At 36.4% G+C, this 11,034-nt stretch overlaps 1 protein-coding gene across 1 annotated transcript; it reads left to right on the forward strand.

Moving 5' to 3' along the window:
• Window positions 1–309: 309 nt before the first annotated feature.
• Window positions 310–10,360, forward strand: LOC102596444 (probable methyltransferase PMT6). Its single transcript, XM_006351199.2, has 7 exons — window positions 310–720; window positions 2,628–3,042; window positions 3,275–3,564; window positions 4,878–5,261; window positions 8,363–8,609; window positions 8,693–8,831; window positions 9,798–10,360. Exons 1-7 carry the CDS (start codon window positions 519–521, stop codon window positions 9,954–9,956), a joined length of 1,836 nt encoding a protein of 611 aa, XP_006351261.1. The 5' UTR covers window positions 310–518; the 3' UTR covers window positions 9,957–10,360.
• Window positions 10,361–11,034: the final 674 nt, after the last annotated feature.

Below are 11,034 nucleotides of genomic sequence, written 5' to 3' on the forward strand. Positions count from 1 at the left end.
AAAGTGTTTGGTAAAGTTAAAATAACTTAAAATAAGTTTAAAATGACAGTTAATAACCAAAAGTAACCCTTCTCTACTTTTTATTTTTTTGATTTAAAAGCTATTTCAATATAACTTTTTATTTTTAATTTAAATGTTATTTTTCTTTAGCCAATCCAAACGGGCTCTAGGTTATTCTACAATTTTATTCCAACCAAATATGAAATAAATTCATTCTTAAATTAATCATCTCTTATTATTGTACCAAATGAATTTAAAGTGTGTTTTTAATACTTAGCTAGTAAGTAAATAAATAAAAAAATAAAAACACAAAATTAGGAGGAACAAGACACTCAACACTGTTCACTGCTGATTCAGCCCCAAACACACACACACACACACACAAAAACCTGAGATCTGTCGATCTCATGGTGTACAATGTTTTTCGATGAGCAATTCTTTTGATTTCATTCGAAAGTTGTAATCTTTTTTATATACAAACATCATTGGATTGAAGAGAAAATTGAAAAGGGGGGAAAATGAGTGGATCTCTGATAAGTTCGAGGGCATTTGATTGGTATACAGGGCAGATGATAATTATAGCCCTTTTGGTAATGGTGGGTTCTTTTTACACTGGTACACTTTTTGGTGAAAACCCATCTCTCTATATCCATCAAGAACAGCAGCAAAGTGAAAATCTCACTGCTGATTCCAACCCCATTTCTTCAGAGTCATCCTCTGGTGAGTCCTCTGTTTGTCTTTTTCAAGAATTGTAGTGTTTAGAGTGTTCTTTAGTTATAGAATGAAGGGAGTCTTGTAGCAATGGTAAAGTTGTCATCTTGCCTATGTCACACTCCTTGGGGTTGTGACCCTTTACTGGATCGTGTATGAACGTGGGATGTTTTGTGTACCGAGCTGCCCTTTTTAATTATGTCATAGAATAGTACTAGTGTAAATTGCAAATGTGTGGACTTTTTGGTAAATGAGGGTCATTACATGTAGATTGTAGAATGTTTGGTAATCAAAAATGGAGTTCAAGTTATGTTTGCTTATGAAAGATTTTAAGTAATTTATTGTTTTTCCCAATGTAACCGAAAAAGATTGCAGCTTTTTGTTTGTTAAAAGAATTTAAAGAATGTTTGAATGGACTCCCAGAATGGTAATTGGGATGGGGTAGTAATTGTTAGTGTGTGACTGTAGGAGAAATGTGCTGAGAGAATTTGATTTTAGTCTTTCCGAAACAGCCTCTATACCTCTATGAGATAAGGTAAGGTTTGTGTACACTCTACTCTCCAAGACACATCCATGGGATTACATTGGGTATGTTGTTGCACTGGGGAAGCTAGTCTTTCAGAATACAAGTAGGTTTCGACTTCCCTGTGTATATGGTTGGTTGAGAGCTGGGCGATTAAATTATGAAAAAGAAATGATTTTGAGTTGCTTATGTGATTGGTAATGTTTGCTGCAAAAAAGTTGTTGAAATTTCCTTCTAGGTGGGTTAATTAGATGAAAAAATGATAACTTTCTTTGGTTATAAATGATAACTAGGCGCTGTTCATGTTTGTGCTGGAGCAAGATAGAAACCCAACGGATAAAGATTGATACTTAGTATTGTTATTGTTGTTTGTAGCTTATCTATTTAATTGGGTTGTCTCAGAAGGTTTTAGTGTAAGGACAGTGCATCTTACTTGTTTCGGTTTTGCTTTTCTTCGGCTTTATATGAATCTATATTTCCCTTGTATCTCAGAGATACTGACCCTCCTACTTGAATCTGATCTTTATGTGTGCATGGGCAAACTTGTTGTTTTCTCGAGGCAAATCAATATGGGCATTGTTCTGATTACTCTTGAATGGGGCTTGTTAGAAATAATTGCATGGTTGCTTAGTTAAAGTGGAGGCTTTAATCCTACCACAGGCACAAAATCCATTTGGCTAGTGCAATGGGATATAGGTCCACTGGCTTCTACTTTGTCAAATAGATTTGGTAGAGATTTGCAACTTTGACAAGTGCAAACTTGTGATGTTCAGTAATTTGGCAGTATCGCGACCTTAGATCCAATTTAGGGAAATAGTTATCCCATTTAATTCATCAAACAACTCCTCTATGTCATGTAGTAAACTTGTTCTCGACTGTGTGACTATTAACTCTTAGTCCCCCACATCCTTCAACAATATTCTTTATTTTTAACCATCACTATTTATCCTCCTTGTCAACCTTACTACTTGGGAATTCCCTCTAGAAACTGAGATGCATTCTGTCAGGCAGTCAACATGTGTCCATGTGCATTTGTGTTCTGCCTCTTCTTTACCGTTGTACTTTCCTTAAATTTGTCACTCTCACCCTCGATGTCAGTTTCCCTCCGCTGCAGAGAGCAGTCCCTAATTGATTGAACTTTGAGTTCTCAGAGTTGACTCTCTTTTCTTTGGCTGCTTTTACTGGCTTCCTGTTATCGGAATCTCTGATCCATATATTTTAATAGTAATATGCATGCAGGTAGAGAACATGAGGTGCCTATTTGTATAGAAGATTGGTTGTCTTTCGTAGAGAACATATCTTACTGTAGATTCTTTACTTTCTGCTGTACCTCTTGTTTACGGGAGATCCCCATTATTACACTTGACTTGATAAAAAAATAATATGCATGCAGGTATTCTGAAGTTCAGGAACAAGATTGCTCTTTCTTATCGGGTGGTACCTCTCACTATCCCTGAAACTGGGATAAATGTATGTCCTCTGAAATTTAATGAGTATATCCCCTGTCATGACATTTCTTATGTTAAAGAGTTGATGCCAAAATTAGATCTTTCAAGGAAAGAAGAGCTAGAGAGGCACTGTCCTCCACTTGACAGGCGCTTGTTTTGTTTGGTTCCACCTCCAGCTGATTATAAGATACCAATAAGGTGGCCAACTAGCAGAGACTATGTATGGCGGAGTAATATAAACCATACACGTCTTGCGGAGGTAAAAGGAGGACAAAATTGGGTACATGAGAAGGATCAGCTTTGGTGGTTTCCAGGCGGTGGAACTCATTTTAAGCATGGAGCTACAGAATATATTGAGAGGTACGCGGTCTGTTTTTTTTTCACTTCTCCTGTCCCTGTCATTATTGGAGTTGCAGCTTTTTGATTATTCCATGAAAAATGAAAATCGACACAATAAGGCTTCCCTAAAGCAATTTAATGAAGCCATTTGTACTAGATGATCCATTACACTTACTAAGAATGGTGAAAATCAATTCTTAACGCTACCATTCTTCTATGTATCTGATGTACGTAATTCATTTCTTCAATGCAGATTAGGAAATATGACAACTGATGAGACAGGTGACTTGCGTGCGGCAGGGGTATATCAAGTGCTTGATGTTGGTTGTGGGGTTGCCAGTTTCTCTGCTTATCTTCTTCCACTTAACATAGAAACACTGTCTTTTGCTCCCAAAGATGGTCATGAAAATCAAATTCAATTTGCTTTGGAACGAGGAATCGATGCTATGATATCTGCTATAGCTACAAAGCAGCTACCGTATCCAAGTAACTCTTTTGACATGGTCCATTGTTCCAGATGTCGAGTTGATTGGCATGAGAATGGTGAGTATTTCTTTCATTAAACATGCGAACCTTGTATGCTTAAATGTTATTGACCTAGATCATTAAATAAGGAAACTGTATCTAATTATTTGGCTTTCTACATCATATATGTTAATAGTACATAAATTTGCAAATTTCAATGAATTTAATGCTGTGTTAGAATCTACAAGGCCTTAGATATCCTCATAATAGACTTGTTCCACCGGCTTGATCATCATGAAGATAATAGCTTATTCTTTTTATGTCAAGTAAACTTTACTCAAGACACTCTCGTGACAACTAAACTGTTATAGCTGAGTTTCGAAGTATGAATATGACTCTGGTTCTCTAAGGTATTTGAAGGAGATTATCTAAGGTAGTCTTTTCATTATATGCTACCCATGCATGCAGCGGCGGAGACAAGAATTTTACTAAGGGATGTCAGAATATAAAAAAAAATAGACACATAAAAGTTAAGGGAGTCATCTTCACCAGAAAACATATTGTTTAGTTGGGTCAAAATTTCAGTTTTATGTATATATACTGTTTAGCCATATAGTATATATACATAAAATTAAAATTTTGACAGTTAAACCGTATAATTTTCTAGCGAAGGTGGCTCTGCCACTGCATGCATGTCATGTAAATACACTATTATTGTAATTCAAGGAGATTATCTAAGGTAGTCTTTTCATTATATGCTACCCATGCATGCAGCGGCGGAGACAAGAATTTTACTAAGGGGTGTCAAAATATAAAAAAAATAGACAAACATAAAAGTTAAGGGAGTCACCTTCGCCAGAAAATATATTGTTTAGTTGGGTCAAAATTTCAGTTTTATGTATATATACTGTTTAGCCATATAGTATATATACATAAAACTAAAATTTTGACAGTTAAGCAGTATAATTTGTATAAATTTCTGACGAAAGTGGCACTGCCAATGCAGGCATGTCATGTAAATACACTATTATTGTAATTGAAGGAGCTTATCTAAGGTAGTCTTTAAATTATATGCAACCCATGCAGGCAGCGGCGGAGACAAGAATTTTACCCAAGGGGTGTCAAAATATTAAAAAAATAGACACATGTAAAAGTTAAGGGAGTCACCTTCGCCAGAAAATATAATGTTTAGTTGGGTTAAAATTTTAGTTTTATCTTTTATGTATATTTATGGTTTAGCCATATAGTATATATACATAAAACTAAAATTTTGACAATTAAACAGTATAATTTTCTGGCGAAGGTGGCTCCACCACTTCATGCATGTCACGTAAATACATTATTATTGTTTTACAATGCTAAAATGCATTTTTCATGTCGGTGTGCTGCAGATGGTATTCTACTCAAAGAGCTGAATCGGATATTAAGACCAAATGGATATTTTATCTATTCAGCTCCTCCTGCCTATAGAAAGGATAAGGATTTTCCGGAGATATGGGACAAACTAGTGAAGCTGACTTCTGGAATGTGCTGGAAGCTTATTGCACAGAAAGTTCAGACTGCAATATGGGTTAAGCAAGAAAATAATTCATGTCTTAAGCATAATGCTCAGGAGAAACTTGTAAACTTATGTGATTCTAAGGATGATTTGAAGCCGTCATGGAAAACACCTTTGAGGAACTGTGTTACCCTTAGTGACACTTCATCTTCTTTGAAGAAACTACCTCCTCGACCACAACGTCTTTCAGAGTATTCACAAAGTCTCAGTCGGATAGGTTTGTCAATTCTCTTCCTTGGTTTAGTTGTGTTCATGAATTGTCATCTCTTACTCTGAAATCAATTGTAGCGAATATATTCCTCATGCTCATTCACATGGTAAACAAATTAGATAATCTATAGTGTTGTAAGTTTGAATTTTCAAGAAAATCCGCTTAGATTGTCTAAGATAAGGTGAAGAATTTGCATGATCTGCTATATGGTGTAACTATTCCAGTTGTCCAACTATGTTTTATTTGTCCTCATTATTGTTTATCATTATCTTGTTCTTCAATTTTTTACCGTTGTTTCTTTTACTTTGGCTATCTTTTCTACTTTTGCTGTCATTCAATACTTTCTTTTTTTCCAATAATCAGTCAACAAGTTTGCTTTTGTGGTTCCTTTTCATTTCTCTCAAACTGTTAGTGTTATTTTTTTCTCAGCTGTTAATGTTACTTCTTCTTTTTTTAATCAGTTTCTCAACGGCTAGTGTTATTATCACCTCTAAGATATCATTTCTGGCCTAAAATGCTAATATTATGCTTGATGATAATTGAGACTGTTGCTCCATTCAGTGGTGGAGCCAAAATCAGGGCAAGGGGGTTCATTCGTTTATACAAGGTTAAAATTATTTTTTACGTATATATTGGAGATGTTGAATCCGCTTGGCTTCTTCATGTATTTACTTCATCATATTTTTGAACCTCCTTAATGAGAATCACCGGCTCCATTGACACAGAAAATACCGGTTTATTCATCTGCACCGGAAAAGAGCTAAGCCCGGAAGTCACGGAGCTCTCTTCTCTTTCAATGGCAGCAGCTAGTTGAAGTTCAGTGTCAGCCAGATTTCTAAGCACTAGTCTTTTCTTCTCACTTTCTAACTCATAGAAAGAAATAGAGTCAACCCATGCGCCTTTTGCGGGGTGAGCAAAAATCCTTTCCCTAGATCCTGGTATGAACTCAATCCGTCCCATTTGGCGAAGCAATCTTGGACCCTCTTGGCTGCGCTGTGCTTGGATGCACTAGTCTTCCACGCCAGCGATGAGCTGAAACCTGCCCCCATTCGGCAGTTCATGTGCCACCACAATGGCATAGCATCAAAAGAGTGACCGGAACCTGTCCCTGACCCTGACCAGCTCGTAAGTAGCATTCCGCTGCTGGTCGGCACAACAGAGCATCAAAAGCAAGTCTTTTTGATTGCCCCGCTAACCTTTTCTAAAAGTACCTTGGATCGGAATCTGGTTGTAAAGTAAAGAAGGGTGGTGCGCTTACGAATTCGATTTATTTTGATAGAAAGAAAAATCAGAATTGGTCCTGGGTCATATTGTTTTTCAACTATCCACTGTTAAATCTGGTCTAGCCAGCGGACAATTGAAAAACAATACGACCCAGGACCAATTCTGGTTCTTTCTATCAAAATAAATCAAATTAGAAAGCGCACCACCATTCTTTACTTTACAACCAGCCTCCGACCCAAGGTGTTTTTAAAAAAGGTTAGAGGGGAAATAAAAAGACTTGCTTTTGATGCCCCGCTGTGCCAACCCACAGCAGGATGCTACTTACGAGCTGGTCAGGGACAGGTTCCTGTCACTCTTTCGATGCTATGCCATTGTGGTGGGCTGGTGGCAAGGGAACCGCCGAATGGGGGCAGTTTTCATCTCATCGCTAGCGTGTGAAAGACTAGTGCATCCAAGCACAACGCAGCCAAGAGGGTCCAAGATTAATTCGCCGCTCCGGAGGTTGTTCCCATCATTGAAGTCAGGGTGTAGGACTGAGCCTTCTGAATGAGAAAGAAGAAAAGTGCTTAGTTTCATTGGAAAAACCAATGCAGATATCATATTGACTTTCTCTCATCCTACTTCTAAAGATAGATAGAAAAGGGTTGGAGAGAATTTCAGAAAGTCATTCTCTCCTTTCTAAAGCTGCGCAAGGTGGCCCACCCCTCTTTTCCCCCTTTAATGAAGGACCCTCGCCTTGCTTCCTATCCATTTGTGGGTCTGGACCCTTTTTTTTTCAATTTTGAGAATCAACCAACGGAAAAATTCGTAGCCTAGGTGACTCACAGCCTCCCTCTCGCCCAAATAAATGGGATGAATTGGAATGGCTTAACTTACTCCCCCATACAAGATCGTAAAGGAAGTTAGCGAACCTAGGGTCAACACCAAGGTAGGGGAAAAGAACGATGTTTGATGTGAACGGAAGCACGCATTTCACCAGCTTTTGGTCTGAATACAGATATAACGAATATCTTTGTAGATGATCCTTCTAGTTAGGGGTGTTCATGGATTGGTTTGGATCGGTTATTGGTCAAAACCAAAACCAAACCAACTTAATCGGTTTTACAATTATCAAAACCAAACCAAACCAAATATAATATACATTTATCGGTTTGGTGATTATCGGTTTCGGTTTGGTTTGGTTCGGTTATTCGGTTATTAACCATACACAAAAATAAAAGAAACAATTCATTTAAAATGTGAAAAAAGTGACAACAATCCATTCAAAACGAAAAATAGTTAGAATGATTTAAATTACTAAACTTTCAATCACTAAATTTACTATCAATAAAGCTTTAAAATTCACTATATTGGCCTAGAAGGAAGAGACAACAATAAGTAAATTATAAAGAAATTTTAATGAAAATATGTATAAGATCTTTAAAATTGTTTATAAAAATAATATATTAAGTATGTATATTAATAAAATATAAGTATATAATTCATCGGTTCGGTTCGGTTATTTCTTCGGTTTTTTCCGAATAAAACCATAACCAAACCAAATATTATCGGTTTTCAAAAATCTAAAACCAAACCCAAATAAAATCGGTTTTATTTTATCGGTTTGGTTTGGTTTTTCGGTTTGGATCGGTTTTTATCCAAACTGTGAACACCCCTACTTCTAGTAGAGGGGGATTCTAACAACCTTTGGTTCAAAGAGAAAAGGAAACGAAACAATAAAGGTTCACTTTCATTGGTGCTACCCCCTACATGTATATTGGGGTGAGAGTGGAATACGACACATGTTCCTTTGGGGGTTTTGAATAAGGAAGCTTTACGGAGATTATCATTTCATTTTTTAGGAAGTCTCATATGTCTGACATGCTCAAATCAATTTCTTGCAGGTATTGATCGTGAAAAATTCTTGGCTGATACAATCTATTGGCAAGATCAAGTTCGCCATTACTGGAGACTGATGAATGTTGAGGAGAAAGAAATACGTAATGTAATGGACATGAGTGCTTCCCTAGGTGGATTTGCTGTTGGTTTAAATACATGGCCTGTCTGGGTGATGAATGTAGTTCCTATAACCATGAATGACACCCTGTCTGCTGTTTACGGCAGGGGTCTTACAGGCGTTTTTCATGACTGGTAGGCTATTAACTTAGTTTACTTACCTATAAGCACTAACTGATTTACAAAGGCCCTAACAAATATCTTGGTCGAATTTGTAGGTGTGAGCCGTTCTCCACATATCCTCGCACTTATGATTTGTTGCATGCCAATCATCTTCTTTCTCACTACAAAAATCGTGAAGAAGGTTGTTTAATTGAAGATATCATGCTGGAGATGGACCGTATTCTACGACCTCAGGTAAGGGGTTTCATTTTGATTTGATGCTCGAGAGACTAAATATTTAATCAATTGATTAACTGAAAGCATCTGCAAGATTGACTTTTTACATTTGACAGTTTAGAATAAGCATATTAGCTTGATATATGACATATGTTAAAGAGAGAACGCCTCAGAAAAGGAAGCATTTAGTTTCTCGTATATTTAATATATTTATTTGAATCAGTTGTCAAAGTACAATATCCTATTTTACAACAGCATAGTACCTCAGTGTAATCCCACAAGTGGGGTCTGGGAAGGATAGGATGTACATAGACCTTACCCCTACCTTTATAAGGTAGAGAGGTTGTTTCCGATAGACCCTTGGCTCGAAAGAAAGAAAAGAACTCGAAACATGGTAGCAAGAAAATATGACAGCAAAATAGCAAGGTACAAAGCAAATGAAAAGGAATACCCAAAGATAGTTATACACATTGAAAATATGATCCTTGATCTCCAATTCTCCTCGTCTGTTGAAAATGGGGTGGAGATGGAACTAGAAATGCATTGGTTTCCCAAGCATAACTTAGACATTCTTCTACTTGTTCTCAAGTTCCTTTATTAAAGAAAAACAACTTGTTCTCAAGTTCTACACTGACAATTTCTTGACAGAGTTTTAATTAACATAACGCGACTACCAATTTTCTTTGAGCTTAGTGTGTTGGATGAGAGTTTATATGATCATTCATATATATTATCTTTTAGAGGCGCAAAAAGATGTTCCCTTGTTACGGGTGGGGGTTGCAAAGAACTCTTAGAAAATGAACTCCCCTTTCAATGTATGAGATGCTACATATATATGTCAACTGAATTGAGCTAAACAAGATCCAGCTTGGAGTATACGTTTAGCGATTGTGACATGTGAAATCCCATTGTGAATGTTCATTTATGCTTGTGTCCTGAAGTTTCAACTGCGAACCAAATCTAAGGTTGTCAATTGACATGCAGGGATTTATCATTATCAGAGATGAAGAGCCCATCATATCAAGAATACAAGCTCTTGCTCCTAAGTTTCTCTGGGATGTCGAACTTCATTTTCTAGAGAACCATCAGAGAAAGACGGAGCCGGTCTTATTTTGCAGGAAAAAGTTTTGGGCTATTGCCTGAGGTAGTTTTGCCAGTGATTGCTAGTCGGAAGACAAATGTTACTATCTTCTGGATTGTTCGAAATGTCCCTTATGCAACTACGGGAACTTCTCATGGTTCACTACTATCTTTTCCTACAGCTCACGACTAACCTTGAACCGGCCAATGCCACATGGACGTAGAGGCCCACGAGTCATGAACTTCTTTACCCTGAGTAGAAGCAATGACGGTATCTGAGGGATAAACATATTCATTATATTCGTGTAACTTATTTGTTGAATGGTAAATTCATTTATGTTTCATAGTTAATGTTTTCATTTTTATCAGTTTGCAGGAAAGCCAATATGTAGTTCTTAACTTTGTAATTGTTGTATACATGATAGAACAAATTCATTACTGTAACATTAAGAACTGAGTTTTGTCACCTCTTCATTTTCCTATATTGTTTTGGACTCTTCAAAATTGTCGACGACATGTGCGTGTCATATCTTCTAAAAGTAGTGCATTTTTAAAGATACGATAACATTTTTGGAGAGTCTGACCAACATTGAATTAATTGTTCCTTCTCAATGCTATTATTGCCAAGAGTTGGTATCCATTAAATTTCTCATTTGTTGCATTTTCAACTAGGACATAAAGTAATATATATATTCATGCTTTGTCTCTCAATTAATACCTTTCTCTTTCACATCACATCAGCAACTAACTTCCAGGACTTTAGGTTGCTTTTGGAATGAAAAAAGGTGAAAAAGTTCTGTGTTTCTTTGTTGATAGTAATTGAAATTAGATACCGCGAGGATTCATATAGCTGATTTTAACTTATTTAGAACTGAGAAGTAGTAGTTGTTACTTAGCCAGTTAGCGCATACCTTGACTAGTTTATTAGATACTTGTTGTCTTTTCACCAATATAATGTGTAGACTTCACTTGTGAAATTTTACTCGATATGTTATAATTAAGTTTAAAAAAAAGTAAAATGACCTCCACTTCATAGCATCCATGAAGATAGCAACAATTAATTACTATTAAAGTACTGTATTTTAAAGTTCCTAACAAATAGTGCCAATATATAGGGACAAGATTTTTAAAACAAGGAAAA

Source organism: Solanum tuberosum, unplaced genomic scaffold, assembly GCF_000226075.1.
Source record: "Solanum tuberosum cultivar DM 1-3 516 R44 unplaced genomic scaffold, SolTub_3.0 scf00129, whole genome shotgun sequence".
In the NCBI taxonomy this organism is placed as follows: Eukaryota; Viridiplantae; Streptophyta; class Magnoliopsida; order Solanales; family Solanaceae; genus Solanum; species Solanum tuberosum.

Bases quoted from the DNA above. Each gene is read 5' to 3' on its own strand.
- LOC102596444 (XM_006351199.2), top strand. From the start codon at position 519: ATGAGTGGATCTCTGATAAGTTCGAGGGCATTTGATTGGTATACAGGG. The intron at 8,610-8,692 runs GTAGGCTATTAA...TCGAATTTGTAG, and splicing joins ACAGGCGTTTTTCATGACTG to GTGTGAGCCGTTCTCCACAT. The intron at 8,832-9,797 runs GTAAGGGGTTTC...ATTGACATGCAG, and splicing joins ACCGTATTCTACGACCTCAG to GGATTTATCATTATCAGAGA.